Consider the following 21,179-nt stretch of genomic DNA (forward strand, 5'->3'; position numbering starts at 1 on the left):
TGATAGCCTTTCCTTAGGTCTAAATGCAACTGCATATTATGCTAAAGTATGTTCTTTCCTTTCTCACACGAGGGGGTTCCCTTGTAGATCCAAGAGCATGTTGTCTATCTTCATCTATGAAGTAGTCACTTTATCACTGTCTTTAGAGATTGCACAATCTGGGGTTGTGTGATTTCCCATGTCTCACTCTCTAGAAGGAAGTTGTCATTTGAGTTTTTAAGATTTATCATATCTTCCCCACTCCATACCCGTTGTGCTCCAGCTTCTCATTTAAAGAAAGAAACAGTTATATAGTCCTCATTCTTTCTGAATAGCTGAATTATAAATTATTGAAACAAGATGGTTACACTTGTTATTTGGGAAAAATCTCTTACCCTCAAATAAATGTTTTTGTTTGTTTGTTTTTATAAATTTATTTATTTATTTTTGGCTGTGTTGGGTCTTCGTTTCTGTGCGAGGGCTTTCTCTAGTTGTGGCAAGCGGGGGCCACTCCTCATCGCGGTGCGCGGACCTCTCACTACCGCGGCCTCTCTTGTTGCGGAGCACAGGCTCCAAACGCGCAGGCTCCAAACGCGCAGGCTCAGTAGTTGTGGCTCGCGGGCCCAGTTGCTCCGCGGCATGTGGGATCTTCCCAGACCAGAGCTCGAACCCGTGTCCCCTGCATTGGCAGGCAGATTCTCAACCACTGCGCCACCAGGGAAGCCCCAAGTAAATGTTTTTTATATGGTCAAATGTTCCTTTTCTTAAAAGCAAAACAAAACAGAAAACTTTCAACATATTTCTCTGTCCAAGTAGGGTTGAAGAAACCATATATTTGAGGGTCCAGAGTAGACTTGGGCCCCAAATCTGTGGTATCTATTCCTTTGAAAAGTCTGTCTTGATTGTTCTACATTTGATTTTTATTTCTAGCTTAAAAATAAACAAGGAGAAAGATTAACTTAATAGTTTTTATTTATGACATTGTGTTCAACTTCCAGGTTTTAAAAAGAAAGAAAATTGAGGCAGTATATGTCAAAATTAAGATGGAAAACTTGCATTTTAAAATACTGGCCAAGAAGAAACACTGTTCTAGGAGCTTGTCTAGGCAATAAATTATGTGGCCTTCAATAAGTGATTTAACATTCAGGGCTTCAGCTTATTCTGACAAATGTAATGGTTGGACTAGAAAATTGTTAATGTCTCTTTCCATTTCAAAATTCTATAATTCTAGGATGAAAAACTACATCTTTGAAAACAGAATTCCCAGGAACAAACTCTTTAACAGTTTACCAGTAGTCCGCTTTTCTGCCCTCCCCAAATGACACTGTATAATGAAAACTCAACTTCAAACTCTTTTAGGGTACCAACCGCCACATTGTGAGGAGAAAATGAAAATATTTATTTACCCCAAACATATATCAGTGATCATTTGTCTAAGCTGCTTAGGGAATATTAACAAGTACAATACTACATAGTGGTATATAACAAAAAGGGGCAATCTGACAGATACACTAATGCAAGAAGCATGGCATTAATACATTCAGGGATGATCTTCTGTTTTCTGTGGAGTCCGTGACATAACATTTCCCACTAAAACATTCCTCTTAACTCTTTGGTATAACTTGTGTTTCAAACTAAAATTTTGTACTTCAAGTCAAGAGAGCAGCTCTATGTCCTTACCTAGGTAATTAGGGCAAGTGTCAGTATTTTGGAGGGATCCAAGTTACACAGTTAATTATGGCGGTGTAGATCTTTGTGGTATAGTCTCTAACCGAGCTCCCTCTGAAGTCTTTTACGAGGTCAAGGCTCTTCAGTCTGTATCCATACAAAGTTGAAACAACTAATCAATTCAGTGAAAACAATCAGCCAATTTCAGTTATACACCAGTGATATATACCACTGGTATTGGGCACAATATAAAGACAGAAAGACACCCTTATTTTCAATTACTTGTGAAATATTATGGTTTTAAAAAATAAACAGTTACATTTTGGAAGAAACTTTATGACTTTGTGCCTATACCCATGCTATAATATGCCAGTTTATTTTTTAATTTTTAAAATATTTATTTATTTGGCTGCATTGGGTCTTAGTTGTGGCATGCAGGATCTTTTTTTTTTTTTTTTTTAGTTGCGGCATGCGGAATCTTTTAGTTGCGGCATATGGGATCTTTTAGTTGCGGCATGTAGGATCTTTAGTTGTGGTACGTGGGATCTAGCTCCCCGACCAGGGAACCCAGATCCCCTGCATTGGGAGCATGGGGTCTTAGCCACTGGACCACCAGGGAAGTCCCAATATGACAGTTTATAACAGAGTTTTACTGTGTTCATTTCGATAAAATTTTCTAAATTTCACATTTAAACTATTTGTGTATTGCCATCCTAAAATATAATAAAACACTGAGAAAATTACTTTTGTATCAATATTATAAAGTTTTGTGTAAATTTTATAAATCTGTGTCATAGGGCAATCATGTCCTATAAAAATGAGGATTGTACTTGGCCCACATCAATGTAGTAAAAACATCTCTAAATAATTGCAGATTACTTAGAAAGAAATTAATGTGGCATAATGCTAAGAATCATTATATTAATACCTGCTTTCTTGATTAAAAAAAATAATGGGTTTGGGTGGAAAAATGATGTATTTTATGTTAGGAGAAAGAGAATATATTTTGGGAAACAGTTAAATAATGGGAAGATAAATGTTACTAAGTTGGAGCCACCTAAAACTCATTGTTTGGGTACTTTATATGGAATCAGATCCAAACTTTGAGTTTGAAACTTGGCATGACGTGATTTATTAAATTTCAGAAAATTTCTTTTCTTTTAAAAGGCTTAAAATTAGCATTGTTCAAACTTCAAAATCCTTTAACAGTATCATTTTAACTTTAAATTATTTAAAAATAATGGGAATGTCCCTTAATAAAGGACTTAAACATAGTTGAAGTGGGAAAATTGTCTTTGTAAATTACATGCTTTGGCTTTATCACAGACCAAATGCTTACTAAGCCTAGAATGGCCTCTTCTAAGTTAGTTTTGCTTCCATCTATTTTAAGTAAAAATAAAAGCAAAGTCATATATAAAGGGGGAAACAGAAAAACTCACTGACACAACTTCCATTATAAACTAAAAAAAAAAATCTGCTAAGGCAGACATTTTTTAGAAATATTTAAGAACTCTGTTCATAGAAATACACTGTAAGATCTTGTAGTCATGGGAAATTGCAGGTAATCCACAATACTTAATCACATATTTTGTTTTTTGAAACTGGTGTTAAACTATGACAATTGTAGTATATTAGCAGCAATCGGAATATTAATTGCTTGGGAGTTTTGTCTCTGAATTAAATAACAGAATAGTATAGGATACTGTTCTGCTTATAGATTTATTGTTCAATTTAAGAGTTGTTGCTAGTAAATGAAATTATTTATTTATACACTAAAATATTAAGCATAAAAATATACATAAATATATAGCTAATTGAAACATTATTTTGTATTAAGACATTTAGTTTTTTGATCATGGTAGGGCTATAATTAACAGCTTAAATAAAAATAAGTTCTTCCACAATAAATAATTTAAAGGAATTACATAGCAAATATTTTATAATAACTATAAATGGAGTATAACCTTTAAAAATTGTGAATCACTATATTGTACACCTGTAATTTATATAGTATTATACATCAACTATACTTCAATTTTAAACATTTAATTTTTAAAAATACAAAAAAATTTAAAGGAATTACATGCTCAATGATTGCATCATGACAAACTCTGAACAAGTTAGAAATGTTTTCAATTTTAATTTTATTTTATTAATATGAATAAATAACAAATTAAATAAAATTAGCAAATATTTTAAATATTTAGGTATCAGACAGTTCACCAGAAATACAATTCTTTAAAAATAACAATGAGTACTTTTCAGTTTTGTGCACCTTTAAGAAAGCAGTGATCTTAGAATATGTACAATTATTAATTTTTTAAAATTTAAAAGCCTTTCAAGAGCTAAACTAAGTTTTTGTTTTTAAGTCTAGTTACTTGAGGAATTTTCTGGAGTTGTATTTGCTTTCTTGATGAAAAAAAAAAAGTGTTCTTAGTCCTTTGGCACTTTTTTTTTTAACCTAGAGAAGACTGTCCAATACAGCTGTCTTTCAGATCATCTTTCCTACCTTAGTGATGTCTCAATAAGCCAAGGAGCATATTTCCATCGCCTGATTTCTTACAGGTTTCAGAGCTACCTGCTAGTGGAATTGGTAAAGAAGTCTCCTTGCTAGTAAGGTGTCCAATAACCAAAGAGGTTTTTGTGGTAGCATTGTGTTTTTACCCTTCACAATATTTATTGACATGAAAATGTGTAATCATATAATTGAGTCCTATTCACTTAAAGGGGTTAACTCTTGAGGAATCATCACACAAAGAGGCTCATGTTTGCTTTTTACTGATATAAGGTGGTTCTTCCAGTTGCACTTTTTTGCTGGATTCCTCATGCTTGCTCTAATCTCCAAAGGTGAATAATTATCCTGGCAATAAAATCTTTGTTATTAACAGAAGAACTGGAAGCACCAACTAAGCCATGAAGGGATGGATAAAGGTGAAATAAGGTGCCTATTGTTCATGCTATGGGGAGCGGCCTGATAAACAACTGCTTGAGCTTCCTGAATGCTTGAATGGCTTCCCAAGTACAGTAAAGTACTGCCTGCATCATGAAGATGATATAGTTGAGGGGTCAGCAGGGCATGAGAAGGAATTATCCAAAAAAGTATTAACGATACACGTTCTATAGTTTCATAAGGTACGGAGTATTTATCACAATATATAAACTTCAGTTTCTAAGGAGTGTCATTAGATTGTTATTAGTGCTATTGTGGTGTGGTGTGGTGTGTGTGTTTAGAAACAATAGTAAAAAGAAATATAATGATGTGTTGTTGAGCTTGCTTCTAGTGGAAGTAAAAATCATCCTACAAATCAAGGTCAAAAGAGACTGAGGAAATCACTACCAAAAGGGGAAAAAGCTAGAAGCCCAGGTTAATCTCCTACTTTAGAAAGACGTACAGGTGAGATAAGTTATCTGAACTGTTGGTAGTTTACATCGTTATTTTATGACTGTTCTAGAATGAATTAGAAGTGGACAGTCTCCCAGGGTTTTTAGCCTATTTATTTTGCAAATGCTCCCTTTTTTTGTGGCAATATGACTGCCTCTACCATCACTTAAACATCAATACTAATGATAATATATACTTTTGCAAGTTAATTTCCCACCTTAAAAATTGATTCACACTTTGTTCCTGATGACAAATGTATTTGGCAAAAAACTGCCAAATTGAGGAAGCTTCAAATTTGGTCTCAAAGGTTATTTTATCTATTAATAATTGAATGAAGAATTTGTCAGTTTATTTTTTAGTGGTAGCAAGATGATATCATTTATCTACTGTACCCAAAGAATGAAACAGATTTTCTTATGTTCCAAATTTCTGGGGAGGGTGAGATAATAATCTCACAATTATTAAGAATAATGAAATAAGGTGAGTTTTAAAAAAATTTACAGCAGCAGTCATGTCACTTGAAGCGTGTAATGTGATTCACAATCCAGATAAGCAATGTTTTAAATTAAACCATGCTTATTTTGTAAACCTGCTGAAAATAACTGGTGTGGAGACTTGGATAGTTCAAGTTTCAATGAGATTTCACAATGCCAAATTTCTTTCTCTAAGGGAATGAAACTTAACATTTATTTAGTAAAATATTTAAAATATTCACTATTTATATGAAAACTTTTACTTTTTTCCTTTATTTTTCTATTTTCCCCCATATAATATAATATTCTCAATTTGGAGTCACCAGTGTTTTGACAAAGAAATGGATTAGGCTTTCCAAAGCACATATGGAAAAATGGGTGAGAGAGGGAAAAGAAAAAGCTAATTAAAGTGTTATTTTTGTATTCTGGTATCTGCCAACTTTTAATCTTTATAATTTAGTTGTGGGTGAATCCTTAGATTGAAAGGAAGAAAATGAAACCAGGATAAAAGCAAGAATTTTGTACATAAATATGTAAATACTAAACTCTGGAGAAAAAATTCCTGCCACTGATGGAATTACAGTTGGACAATCCATCAAAGAAAGGCAGTTAATTTCTGACCCTCCAAAAATAGAGGTAAGTCCTTTTGCTACGAAAACATAGTAAAACCTTGTTATCACAATTCATATCTTCTCCACAATTTTCACTCTTTCTCAATCCTATTAAGGTGTGTCATTAGATTGTTATTAGTGGGAGTACAAATCATCTTTTTGCCAAACTTGAGAATTTCCCACAATTTGTACCCCAAACTTGAGCCCCTCTTGCCAAACTTGAGAATTTCCCACAATTTGTACCCCACTTGCCAAACTTGAGCCCCTCTTGCCAAACTTGAGCCCCTCTTGCCAAACTTGAGAATTTCCCACAATTTGTACCCTACTCCTGTGGGTAATTTCCATATCTTCTAGTTTTTCTTCCCTTCCTCAACTCCAGAGGTGAGTTAAGTCAAGGGCTTAGGAAAAGAAAAAGTCAGCCTCTGAGAAGTCCAGTGGGAAGGGGTGTGTCTTCAGCAGAAGTAAAGTGATCAAACCCAAGGAGAAGAAAATAGGAGATCCAGGAGGGCTCCAGCATTATTTCAGCTTGTTAGGCACTATTTTTTCTATTTTAATAGTAAGAGTGGCAGTGGCAGAAGCTAGTCAAACTGAAATAGTCCTGGAGCTTCTTGGAATCCATTTACTTGAGTGAAGATAAACCCCATTCTCTCATGGGCTGCTCGAACCATCCATGCTTTCAGTTTCCTTCAAGTCCTATTTTTTAAGATAGATAGGGAGAAAAGCTTTAGGAGCAGAATAGCTACTTTCTTTCATTTTATATTTCTCCTTACTTGCAACATTTTACTCTAATCCCCAGGAAAGAATAAAAGATGACTTGATTGTATTAAGACAATATATGCCTTCCTCTATTTATAGACTTTTTAGATGATTTGTCTTAGAGAAGGAAATATATGTGTGTGCATGTATGTGTATATACATATATATATATATATATATATATATATATATGTATGGATATATACGTACACACGCACATACTTCCTTTGGTTTTTGATCTGCAAAACATGAAGCAAATAAAATGTTCTTTGTAATCATATGCCAAGAAGGTGGTAAAAAAAAATGTGATTTATATCTGCACATTCCAAAACATCATACTGCAAATCTTCACAAAACATTCTATGCTATGTTTACACAACCTAAGCAAAGTGAACAGATACACACCATTTAGTGAATCTGGGTCTGTTCTAACTATGCATCAGAATTTTCTCTTGCTTTGAAGACCCACACATATAGGTTGGCTGGCCCCAGATTCTTGAACACTAATGTTCCATTTTAGCTTGGTGTTAGGTTTACCAAAATCTAGAGCAGCACAGCTTGTTTTCTAGAGAAATCTTAATACATTCCTGGGTTTGCCTGAAATTTTTACATTAATAATGGTGTAAGCAGTTGCTTCTAAATTTTTATGCAGCTTTTGAATTCTTAGGTTACTTAGGTGATAAAAAGTCCCATGGACGCTATTCTCTGAGTGTGGAAAAGTAGCACTCTTCTAATAGTTAGTTCACTGAGTTATTCTCTAAATGCAAGGCTTTCTGAGTATTTAGGTAGAGAGAGTATTCATGGTCAAATACAGGACCTCCTTATGGAAGTTAGCCTGAGCATGCACAAGATGGAACAAATTCAGAAAGCTTCTGTCGTCTTCATCATGGTCTCCTATATGCCATACACAGGAATAGACAGTAGGGAAAAGAAAATGACAGTTAAGTTTCTAAATATATGATTTATTTGAAACATAAGATGTTCCAATTTCCCTAATAATATGTAACAGAAGACTAGTTAGTGATTTTCCCTAAGTCAGACGTTAACCATTGAAATCATGGAATTATATTTAGAGCTCTGAATTAGAAATCAGAAGAAAAAGATGCTGGTGCATGCTTTACTGCTTCTAACTTCATGACCTTGGGCAAGTCAGGTAATTTCTCTAAGCCTTAGTTTTCTCATCTGTAAAATAGGGTTAATTATCATGTTGGGCACCTAATAAAACTATAAAAATATATATGTGTAAACTATACAAATAAAGAATATTACGATTATGATAGTTGGTTAAGTAAGCAAGTTAAAATTTTTTGCTGTGCAGAAGTGAAATTAGTTCCTTTCAGAGCAGACTCTTCAACTTTATGTTTTCCATTAAAACTAATACCAGATTTAAAAAGTGACGAAACCAGGAACTAAATATATCTCATGGAAAAACAATGTCTGATTTTTCTATTTTTAGCTTAGATATAAAAGTCTACACAGAATTATCTATGTCTTAAGGGGAGACTAGAATGCACTTTACTCACAACTGTGCACCATCTACATGCATACTCACCAGACATAACTGATTGTAGCATTTCCATTATCACATACGCAAATGCATTTGCCACACTCTGCAGGAAGTTATTTCTTTCCACCGGAGTGCTAAAGACTTTACAGACTTTTTGCGTCATTTTAACTGCCCAATCCATGCAGTATAGTTCTTTCTCACATACCTGATTTAGACATACAAAGCATTATGGTAAATCTTCATTTGAAGAAAGCTGTAGAATTTGAAAATGGTATTAACAATGACCGTTTATAATTTTACAGAATTTAATACATATAACATCATGTTGAGTCTATAAATGGGAAATGCTCTTATATCTAATACTTCTTTGCTTTCAAATGGTATAAATTTAGTGGGGAAAAGTGTGAAGTAAAAAAAGCCTGGTTCAAGATTATCATAGAAAAAAAGATTATCATAGAATATCTATTTATTAATGTAAGAAATAATATTGAAAACAATTATTAAACATGAAAAACAAGGCTCCTGCTCATTCATTCAATAAGTGTTTATTGAGCACATGCTAAGAGCTGGGGATACAATGGTAAGCCATAAAGACACGGCCTCTATTTTCAAGGAGTCCAATGAGGGTGACAGACAATTTCAACAGGCAAGAGAACCCTATAGTGACACCAACTTTCCATACTGAGAGTAGTAGGGAATATTTCTCTATTATTTAAAAGACAGATAAAGTGAAAATTACATGTTTATAGGTAAAACTGACTGAAAGGAAAAAGGTTTATTTACTAACATCTTAAATGGTCAATTTAACTCACATAGCCAAATAACATACAGCATGAAAATAAACTATATAGTACTGTAACTAAATAATGTTAACATGACAAGAAAGATATATTGACTACTTATTATGTGTAAAGCACTGTACAAGGCACTACGAAAGAAATAAGTGGCATAGTCCTGGATTTCAAAGAGCTTGCAATCTATTTTGGGAGATGACTTACCCCACACATACAGTGGCCTTAGAACACCACTGGTAAATGAAGATAAAGAGAAGACAAATCTGAGGCCATTTAGAGAAAATTAATGACCAGAGTTGAGATGTTAAACAGAGAAGGCTTTCCGGAGAAGGTTTCTCCACCCCTAGCGGTTTCCTCTCCATTCCTTTTACTACAGTGTGGCCAAAGTCACCTTCCAAAAACGTAAAACTGACAATGTCTCCCTGCTTCCTAAAACTTGTCAGCAGTGTGGCTCCTGTGGTTCAAGCTCCACAGAATGGTCTACCAGGCCCTGCCTTACCTAGCCTCTCCCTTCCTATCTAAACTTACCATCTCCTCCTCTTCTGCACATTTTTCCCTTCAGAAATAATACTGAACCGCTTATAGTTCCCTGATATAGTCATGCAGTTCCAATTCTCTCTTTCCTTTTTTTTTCTTTTTGAGGGCCTCTGCTTATTAAAATAAACATTTACATTTAGAATACAGTTAATTTAGTAGCTTTCTTCACATTTTAAAAGAGCCACAGAGATTTCATTCATGTTTTAAGCAGTTGAGTTGGTGAAGATCCTGCCTCCATTTTGTAGAAAATGGATTACATTCAATTATTCCTCACAACAGCCCACTGAAGATTATTCCATTGCTTTTGAAGCACTGGTTGGGCTGGCATCTGTGATGGAAGCCAAATAAATGAGATATCTATGCAACACATGCAGGTACATGCTTGAATAATCGAACCCCTCTGTCTGGTGAACACTTCCTATTCATTAAAAAAACTTATATCTACTGGAACTGGGGAAGCCCTCTCTGTACTCTACGCCCACCCAATATTGGCTCCTCTCTGATACCTTTGTATCTTTTTTTACATATTTTTGCACTTATTACATTGAATTTATTTATATATACTTTGATATTGCTCAGAAGAATGTAAGCAGCTTTTGGTCAGGGATTTGTTCTATTAATTTCCACAGTCCTAAAATCTCTCACAGGTATGGCCCATAGTAAACACTCAATTTGTGTTAAATGAATGAATATTAAATATATTTTTAAGTGTTTTTATTTTGAAAAATATTTTAACTATATAAAAGTAAAGAGAGTAGTATTATGACCCCCTAGTATCCATTCCCTAGCTTCAACAATTACTAATCTTATTTCACTTCTACCACCAGTCACTTACACATTCTCTCCCTGCTGCCCAGGGATTATCCTGGAGCAAATCATAAGGGATGCTTTATTTTTAAATGGAATTTAAGGGAAAAAAAAGAATATAACTTGGCAGAGCTATATAATGACAATCCAGATATGAAGTGGGGAGAGGTTAACACAAGGAATGATTCCAGATATGATAGTTTATTATATAAATTTTAAAAATTTAAAATATATATAAAGTATATATAAAAATATATACTTAAATACATATTCTTTCAAAATGTTTCATACATATTTCAGTTCCTTCAGGGCAGCTCCCTAGTAGGTCAACTATAATGTTAAACAATTTGCTAGAAAAAACTTATTTTATACTTACCAAAGCCAAAAAGACTATCAGCTTTGCCAGTTCAATGGCCCGTCCATTCACAGCTTTACTAGCCATGAAAGTGAAACAGATGCTGTTCCCACTTAGGATTAGGAGATGTGCATTATTCTCTAGAAGCCACTCACGGGGAACCACTTTTATTAAAGAAAGAACAGTTATTTAATGAGAAATTACACAATAGCTATAGTAAACATCATTAACTACATGCAATATTATATTACTTTATTGGAAATACAATCAGTGCCGAGGGAGAATCTCAGAAAAAATGCTTTCCGATTACAGCATTCAACCGGGGACAGAGATTATTTATTGCCAAGTCACAGCGACTCTCACAAATATACTAGTAATACAGTCAAAGCATTTCTCCTACACATAGGTCGATAGACAAGGTGGTGTAATCCTGCTAAAGAAAGAAATCTTGTAAACTTTAGAATCTAAAGGATTATGCAGGAATGCGAAACATTGTTTCATCTCGCCAGTACCAACAGGAAAGGGCCTTCTTCTTACCCAACATTCGGAGGTGTTTCTGAGAACTTCAAAATGGGAATAATTAAGCTAATTAAATTATGAAGCTTTCAAATAATAGCAATAAATACATATTTATAAAATTGGCAAGGAAAATGGAAGGAAAGTAAGTTGATTATATGCATTCTCTTCAAACAAAAAGCCAAACTTTAAATATTTTAAAGCATTTAGTGATTTCCAATAGGCAATTCTTTTGTTACCTATAGAGTTGTCCTTACAATTTTATAACTGTATTCTAATAACAAATTTCTATTACTGTATGTGGTAAATAATTCTTTTTACCTGATAGTTCATCTACAAGACTGATAACATCATCTGCTGTCCATCCTTTGGTGCCTGTATCATATAGTAATTTAATGGCATCAGCCAAACCTTTCAGACTGGGTTCATCTGCAGGTTCTTCTATCATTTTCTGCCAAACCACCTGTCCTGAATGATAATTGAAACAAAAGCTAGGCTATGACAGAATAGTTGGCTTTGTGATAAAGATTACACAGATTGTTTAAAAAGGAAATTGGATTGCATAATGGAATCCATTACTTATATATGCTACTTTCATTTTAACTTTCATAATGAAAGGTCAATTCTGATAACAGTATAAATTTTAATGTCTCTGACTGATGTGATGAAGCACAGCAACAATAGCTAAATGAGGAAAAGAAAAGGTAGTTTCACCAAGCAAAACACTGTTTCTGGTTCAAAGATAATGCTACCCCATAACAGAAATTAAAATAAACAATTGATATAATCTTACTAAAATGAAATAAAACCTAGTGATAGACTTCCAAAAAGAGAGAATTTGTATTTGAGAATTTTCCAGACATTTATATCAAAACAGAGTAATCCAGTCAATTTTTTATTATTTACCTATGACCAATTCTCTTTGTGAATTACACACACAAACAAAATTTGATCCCAGATTGGCTTCCTGCTGCTACTCAACACACTTTAAACTAGTTAACTCCTGATATAAGGCAGTGTGAACTAAATACATGCTAATTTTAACATTCATCCAAGCAAAACTTAATTAGAAAGGCCAAAAACTTTCAAAAAATAGTATGATGCACCCCAAATTAAGTAAAACATCAATTCTGACTACCACATTACTTCCCTTGCATTATTAGTCCCCTACAGCAGCAAATATAATCTTGAGTTAAGATAATGTTTAAAGGGCTTCCCTGGTGGCGCAGTGGTTGGGAATCCACCTGCCAATGCAGGAGACACGGGTTCGAGCCCTGGGAAGATCCCACATGCCGCGGAACAACTAAGCCCATGCGCCACAACTACTGAGCATGAGCTCTAGAGCCCGCGAGCCACAACTACTGAGCCCATGTGCCACAACTACTGAAGCCTGTGCGCCTAGAGCCCGTGCTCTGCAACAAGAGAAGCCACCGCAATGAGAAGCCTACATACCGCAAGGAAGAGTAGCCCCCGCTCACCGCAACTAAAGAAAGCCCGTGTGCAGCAACGAAGACCCAACACAGACAAAAATAAATAAATAAGTATATTTAAAAAAAATAATAATGTTTAAAAATGAAATGCAGGGAATTCCTTGGTGGTCCAGTGGTTAGGACTCCGGGCTTTCACTGCCGTGGGACTGGGTTTGATCCTTGGTCAGGGAACTAAAAACCCACAAGCTGTGCAGCATGGCCAATATATATAAGAAAAATGAAATGCAGTTATTTTGGGTAAATCAGAGATGATGAGAATATATTTGGAAATGGCCTGCAGCAGAACAATTTTTGTCTTGATGCTTAAGTTACGTACAAGTTAATGTAGTATACATTTATGAAATCATGAAACACGGTTCAGTTATTAGGAATGATGAAACTAAGCAGGTACAAAAAGATATGTTTCCTAAAGTGAAAGTAATTAACCAATTTTGTAACATACATCCCTAAGAAATGAATGCTCACCATCTTGAGGAGCTACTGGTCCAAAGATGATATACAGTAATCTTGCCTGATTCACCATTGGCCATGGTTTTAATATACACGTCAACCAAAATGCAGAATCACTTCGATGGGTCCAATGATCAAGAAGAACGTTCCTACAGAACAGTCTGATCCTTAACTCCAGTTTTCGGGCATTTCCTATGAAGACAAAAGAACTGTAAACAATTCTTCCTAGAAAGATTGATATGCATATTGGATAGGTCAAGACATACATCATTAAATGCTTTGTACTGAGAGTATTACTTCATTTTACTCTGTAAAAATTTGAGATTATCAAGGAACTACTTTTTTTAAAACAACTTTATTGGGATACAATTTACATCCCATAAAATTTACCAATTTAAAGTGTACAATTCAACTTTTTTTTTAGTATATTCACAGATATATGTGCCCATTACCAAGTAAATTTTAGAACATCTTGATTACCTCAGAAAGAAACCCTGCTCTTTTAGCTATCACTCTCCTATCCTTCTGTCCTTTACCACACCCAGCACTAAGCACTACTTTCCATCTCTATAGATTTTCCTATTCTTCATATGAATGAAGTCACGTAGTAGGTGGTTTTTTGTGACTGACTTCTTTCCTTAGCATGCTTTTTTTTTTAAATACTTATTTTCTATTTATTTATTTATTTATTTGACTGTGTTGGGTCTTAGTTGCGGCATGCGGGATCTTTTCATTGCAGCGCGTGAGCTTCTCTTGTTGCGGCGCGTGGGTTCCAGAGTGCGTGGGTTCAGTAGTTGTGGCATGTGGGCTTAGTTGCCCCGTGGCATGTGGGATCTTAGTTCCCTGACCAGGGATGGAACCCGTGTTCCCTGCATTGGAAGGCAGATTCTTAACCACTGGACCACCAGGGAAGTCCCCTTAGTATGTTTTCAAGGTATATCCATGTTATGGCAAGTATCAATACTTCATTCCTCTTTATGGCCAAATAATATTCCATTGTATAGATATACCACATTTTTTTATCAATTCACCCATCGATGGATATTTGGGTTGTCTCACCTTTTGGCTATTATGAACAATGTTGCTATTAACATTCATGTACAAGTTTCTGTATGGACATATGTTTTTGTTTCTCTTGAGGATACACCTAGGAATGGGATTGTTGGGTCATATGGTTACTCTATATTTAATTATTGAATAACTACCAGATTGTTTCCAAAGTGACTGCACCATTTTGCATTCCCACCAGCAATGTATGAGGGCTCCAAATTCCCCACATTCTCACCAACGCTTGTTATCTGACTTTTTGGTTCTAGCCATCCTAGTGGGTATGAAGTGGTATCTCACGTTTTTATTAAACAGCTTTATTGAAATATATATAATTTACATACTGTATACCTTACCCTTTAATGTATATAATTCAACAGTTTTTGATATATTGCATTATTTTCCTAAATTGTGGTAAAATATATATAATATAAAATTTGCTATTTTAACCATTTTTAAACTATACAATTCAGTGGCATCAATTACAGTCACAGTGTTGTTCAACCATCACCACTGTCTTACTCTAAATTTTTTCCTCTTCTCAAACAGAAACTCTGTAACCATTAAGCAATAACTCTACATTCCCCATCTTCCCAGATCCTGGTAACCTCTAATCTACTTTCTGTTTTTATGAATTTGCCTGTTCTAGGTACCTCACATAAGTGGAATCATACAATACTTGTCCTTTTGTGTCTGACTTATTTCACTTAGCATATATATATATTTTTAAAATTAATTAATTATATTTTATTTTTGGGTGTGTTGGGTCTTCATTGCCACGCATGGGCTTTCTCTAGTTGCAGCAAGTGGGGGCTACTCTTCGTTGCGGTGTGCGGGCTTCTCATTGCGGTGGCTTCTCTTGCTGTGGAGCACGGGCTCTAAGCGCACGGACTTCAGTAGTTGTGGCACATGGGCTCAGTAGTTGTGGCTCTCAGGCTCTAGAGCACAGGCTCAGTATTTGTGGCGCACAGGCTTAGTTGTTCCGTGGCATGTGGGATCTTCCCAGACCAGGGCTCAAACCTGTGTCCCCTGCACTGGCAGGCGTACTTTTAACCACTGTGCCACCAGGGAAGCCCCTTATTATATATTTTCAGTGTTCATCCATGTTGTGGCCTGTATCAAAACTTCACCCCTTTTTATGACTGAATAATATTCCATTGTATGTATATGCCACATTTTGTCTATTCATTCATCTATTAATGAACACTTGGGTTGTTTCCAGTTTTTGGCTATTGAAAATAATGCTTCAGTGAACCCTGGTATACAAGTATTTGTCCTTGTTCCTGCTCTCAGTTTCCTTAGTTATGTACCTAGGAGTGCAATTGCTGAGTCATATGATAACTCCACCTTTAGCTTTTTGAGGAATGTCCAAACTGTTTTCCCTGGTGGTGGCACCATTTTACATTTTATATTTTTATACCATTTATGTTCTACTTACTTGTAGATAAGACAAGTGTAAATGGAAAGTCTGCCAATGCACTAAGGCCATATGTAAGTATCTCCTGATGTGTTAAGTCAAGTAACACAGAAGTTTAGAGGAGAGAGATTATTGCAGGTCTGGGAAGATCAGGAAAGGCTTTACAGAGGAGGTCAGGTAAATTGGGTCTTCAAGGGTGAAAAGGAGAGATGGTATTTCAGGAAAAAGAGAGAATGAATAAAAGGTATGAGGTAGAAATGTGTAAGAGGTGTCTGAGATACAGTGAGTAGAGCAATATGCCTATGTCAAACTGATACAGAGGTAGTGGGCAATAATTTTGAAAAAGTAAGTTAGGATTAGAATATGAAGGCCAATATAAATAGTTTGGGCTTTATTTTGAAGATATAAGGAAGCTAATAAAACTTTTTGATCAAGAGAGGGACATGATAAATTAATTTTGTTATTGTTTCATTGGGCTTCTATGTCTGCCTTTAAAAAAAAAATCTGCCATGATTTGTTTCATAATGAAATATTTCAAGCTGACAGAAAAGCAGAGATACTATAACAAACACTGTGTACTGATCAGCTAGCTTTGTCAAATCTTTATTTTTTTGCTATATTTGCTTCAGATTTTTAAAAATAAATACAACATTCTGATATAGTTAAAACTTTTTGTGTATCAGTCCCAATCTCCTTCCTCCCCAGAGGTAATCACCATCTTGAATTGGGTTTTATCCCTCCTGTATTAGTCAGCTTTCTCTAGAGAAACAAAACTAACAGGATGTGTGTATATACATAGAGAAGGATTTATTTTGAGGAATTTGCTCATGAGGATTCTGGAAGCTTGGCAAGTCCATAATCTGCAGGGTAGGGTGGCAGGCTGCAGACAAGAGAAGAGTTCTAGTTCAAGTCCAAAGGCAGTCTGTTGGTAGCATTCTTTCTTGTTTGGGGAGGGGAGTCTTTTTCTGTTAAGGCCTTCAAGTGATTGGATGAGGCCCACTCACATTATGGAGGGTAATCTACTTTACTCAAAATCTACTGAGTTAAATGTTAATCTCATCTAAAAAATAACTTCAAAGAAACATCTAGAATAATGTTTGACCAAATATCTGGGTACTGTGGCCTACCCAAGTTGACACTCAAAATTAACTATCATACCTCCCAACTATGTTTTTATACTTTTTTACATATGTATATAACCATAAAGAATATATAGAATTGTTTTGCATGTTTTTAATATGTATATAAATGGTATCATATTAAAAGTATTGTTTGGTAACCTTTTTTTCTCAAATTATATTTTGAGATTTATCCATAGTAATACACATGGCTCTAGTTAATTCATTTTAACTACTAATGTTTTTTTTTTTAATAAATTTATTTATTTTTATTTTTGGCTGGGTTGGGTCTTCGTTGCTGTGCATGGGCTTCTCTCTAGTTGCAGCGAGCAGGGGCTACTCTTCGTTGCAGTGCACAGGCTTCTCATTGTGGTGGCTTCTCTTGTTGTGGAGCACGGGCTCTAGGCGCGCGGGCTTCAGTAGTTGTGGCACGTGGGCTCAGTAGTTGTGGCTCGCAGGCTCTAGAGCGCAGGGTCAGTAGTTGTGGCACATGGGCTTAATTACTCCGTGGCATGTGGGATCTTCCGGGACCAGGGCTCGAACCCATGTCCCCTGCATTGGCAGGCAGATTCTCAACCACTGCACCACCAGGGAAGCCCACTACTAATGGTTTTAATTGTATAAATATGCCATAATTCATTTATCCATTCTCCTGACAACAGGCATTACATTGTTTGCAGCTTTCCCTGGTTACATGCTGCAATGCTCATTCTTATACATCTCCTTGTGCATACTGTGGGAGTTTCTCAGAGTGAAATTGCTAAATTGTAGGGTTCTTATAATTTTTTTTGTGGCTGCACCGTGTGGCATGCAGGATCTTAGTTCCCCAACCAGGGATCAAACCCATGCCCCCCGCAGTGGAAGCATGGAGTCCTAACCACTGGACTGCCAGGGAAGTCCCTCTTATAATTTTAAAAATATGAACTATTTCAGGTATATATAGAAGTTTAAAGAATACTATAATGAACACCTTTGTATCCTCCACCAGCTTAAGGAATAAAATATTATTAATGTGGTTGAAGCCCTGTGAGCGCTTCTCTTTCTCTAATCACAGGCCACTTCTGCCTCACTATCTGATTCAGTGTTTATCATTCCCTTACATCTCTTTGTCTTTTTACTACAAACGAATGCCACAATTTATTTTGAAATACACTTTAGAACTATACTTTTTTTTTTCTATTTTAATCTCTGTATAATGTTATCTCTGAATTTTAGTTCTTTACCTGGTTTGCTGCAGACAACTGTCTGCATCTTGCGGGAGAGATTAGTCAGCTCACATAAGAAGTTATAAACACGATGGCACTCAAGTTCATCCCATCCTGCTGTTAAGGTCTGAGGATGATAAAGGAAACATTTCAGATGTTCAAACCATCAAATCAAAACGTAAGTCACTATTGCCTTATGACCATAACTGCAGTAGCATAAAATCGAGGCAATGTGCAATTTTTATCCACTATGGAACTGTTCAAATTCATAGGAAATTTTATATAAACAAAACCTAGAAATGCTCCAAAATCCAGTTTCTTTTTGGTTGCATAGGGAGTATCTTTTCAGGGAACTAAATGGTACTGAATCCTGAACTCTGACAATATAGATACAACTTTAGACATCTGACTCACAACCATACTGTGGCTTAGTTTTAGACTACAGTAGAACCCTTTTGATCCCCTCTAGCTATCATTTATGCTATTGCTTACAAATGATAATGACCTCATTTTAATGTGACAATTATGAGCATTTATTTACGACATTTGGGTGTGAACAAAAACCAATTTTTATTAGGACCAAATATAATAATTATCTTTGAGGAGACCAGAATGTACAGTTAAACATATATGAAAAAATTCAAATGGTATTCAACTATATGCAGATTTTGAAAAAGTTGATTAATCATATCAATTTTTCTTAAAATAGTTGAACTACATTTTAGTAGTTTAAAAATGAATCTTATTCTCTTTGGAAGGACATACTAGAAACTGCTAACAGTGGTTACTTCTGTTGAAGGGAACTCTGTGAACAAGGAACAGGCCTGGGAGGAGACTTACAATTCACTTTATACCATTTTGTACCTTTTGAATTTTATATGAATACATGTGCTCATATTACCTGTTCCAAAGGGAAAAAGAAAAAGCAGAAATCTATCTATCTTGGAAGAGGGCTAGAAGGAGGGCCTATGCCCCTGGAATCTGTACACGCAGATGGTGGCTGGCTGGCAGGATGGGATATAAGCAAGACTGTTGTAAGATTGTTGTAAACCTCATAAGGTTGCTGTAATAGTTAAGTAAGTTAATACATGCAAACTGCTTAGAACAGTGCAATATATTAATAATATATTGAACAGCATTAATAATAATGTTATTATCTTCTTTGTTTATAATAAAATAGTAAAAAATGTTCTTAAAATCATCCAGTTGATTTCTTCCCCCCTCCCAGGTTTACTGAGATATAATTGATGTATAACATTGTATAAGTTAAAGGCATATAACACAGTAATTATATATATATATATATATATATATATATATATATATAAATAATTACCACAAAAAGGTTAGTTATCCCTATCATTTCCTATAGTTACTATTTTTTTTATACAGTTCATTTCTAAGATCATATCCTAAATAACTAGCCCAAGACTTAAAACTCATTGCACACACACACCCTCTACCCCACAATATTTCTAGTCATTACAATTGGCTGGAAACTTCAAGGACATTCAAGGGTATAGAGCAAATTAAGTGTTAAACATTTCTTACCAGTGAGAAATCCAAGAAGAAAATCTGAGGTGGCAAACATATTATTAGATTAACACATTCTCAAACCTTTACAATGTTATTTTGTTTTCTTTTTAGATCATTATTACTTTTATTATCCTATAGAAAGACAGATTACATGCTCTACTTGATAACAGTTCAAAAAGAATTCCTTTTCTTCTTTCACTAAAAAAAAAATGTACCTGTAAAAACATGCCGTAACATGGTAATCCTAAACATTGCAATGGAGCTACACAGCCGTTAAATTTAAAACAGGAAACCTGTAAAGAGAACAACTGTTAATTCCTCCTTTTCAGTGGAACTGTGCAATGATTTGACATTCAAATTTAATGGAAATACGCAAGGATTGTTTTCAGTCTAAACTGAAAATAACTAAAACACTAAATAACTGATTAGTCTCATGTTATATAGGTGGGGATTATGAAAGAAATATAAAACAAAGTCTTTGCCTCAAGGAGCTCACAATTTTTTTAGAACAATAAGATATACATACATGAAATTAATTTTATATTTCAGGATAAAGTATGTATAAATGCTAAAATGACCAAACATATCAGATACAATGAAAGCAGGGAAAAGATAATTTTGAGAATGATTAAAAAAGCTTATGAAGGATGTGAAACAAGCAATGTCTTTAAGTAGGATTCAAATATAATCAATAGATCGTATTGGTGAGGGAAACAATAAGGGCAAAATGGTATAGAGGTAAAAATTTTAAATATTCATTTGGACAGAAAGATATGAGCAGCTTAATTAGGCTCAAAGTAGTAGAAAGTAAGGCTGCACTGTCAGGGGGAACCCTAAATACCACCTGTGGACTTCGGACCTTATCTTGATGAAATTGAGTAGCCACGGAAATATTTTTAAAAGCAAGAAAATTAATTTGATGTAAGTGATTCAGCATTTAGAATGTCTTGGGAAGTGAAGAAGTGAATGGCAGGAAGATCATCTTGGAAGCTGCTGCAATACCATACAGCTGAACTCAATGCAAACACTGACATGAAAAAAGCCAGTGGATCAGAAACAGTTTGCATATTGAGTGTAAAACTGAATCAGCAGTATTAGATATGTATTAGGTTTATATAGTAAAACTCAATGTCTAACAGAGATTATGCCCAAACATATTGATACACATTTCCAAATCATAAATTATCATAAAAGGTTCGTCATTTTATATATTAAAAATAGTTTTAATACATATATTTAAATAGTAAAATGTTAACATTTGGAAATAATTTTCATTTTAATAAAATATCTAAATCACCACTTTAAAACAACCTCAGAATTCCCACATGAGGTAAAAATACTTTTATTACTCCGATAAACCTAATAAACTTGAATGATGTACTTAGGTATATGTAAAAATTATTTTATAATAAGTAAAATACTCTTATACTACATTTTGGTGTTTTATAATCTCTGAGCACTTGGTAAAGTATTAGATTATCATCAACCAATTTTTTAGTACCAATTCATGAAATTCTACTAATTAAAGATA

The 21,179-nt window shown here is 34.6% G+C and overlaps 1 protein-coding gene across 7 annotated transcripts in view; it reads right to left on the minus strand.

The window, feature by feature from the left end:
• Positions 1 to 378: 378 nt before the first annotated feature.
• Positions 379 to 21,179, minus strand: part of FBXO47 (F-box protein 47) — a 48,314-nt gene continuing 27,513 nt past the window's right edge. For 5 of the 7 annotated variants that reach the window (XM_082442384.1, XM_082442383.1, XM_082442380.1 and 2 more), the window contains 7 exons: positions 19,864 to 19,941; positions 18,131 to 18,239; positions 13,341 to 13,517; positions 11,707 to 11,853; positions 10,891 to 11,033; positions 8,422 to 8,581; positions 379 to 7,763 (listed from right to left, as the gene is read on the minus strand). In XM_082442384.1, coding sequence (XP_082298510.1) covers positions 7,651 to 7,763; positions 8,422 to 8,581; positions 10,891 to 11,033; positions 11,707 to 11,853; positions 13,341 to 13,517; positions 18,131 to 18,239; positions 19,864 to 19,875 — 861 coding nt within the window. In that variant the 5' untranslated portion in view covers positions 19,876 to 19,941 and the 3' untranslated portion in view covers positions 379 to 7,650. The remainder of the gene's footprint in view (positions 7,764 to 8,421; positions 8,582 to 10,890; positions 11,034 to 11,706; positions 11,854 to 13,340; positions 13,518 to 18,130; positions 18,240 to 19,863; positions 19,942 to 21,179) is intronic. The other 2 variants (XM_082442382.1, XM_082442381.1) reach the window with 2 other exon arrangements.

The sequence above is a fragment of the Balaenoptera physalus genome, assembly GCF_965194825.1.
Source record: "Balaenoptera physalus genome assembly, chromosome: 20".
Lineage (NCBI taxonomy): Eukaryota > Metazoa > Chordata > Mammalia > Artiodactyla > Balaenopteridae > Balaenoptera > Balaenoptera physalus.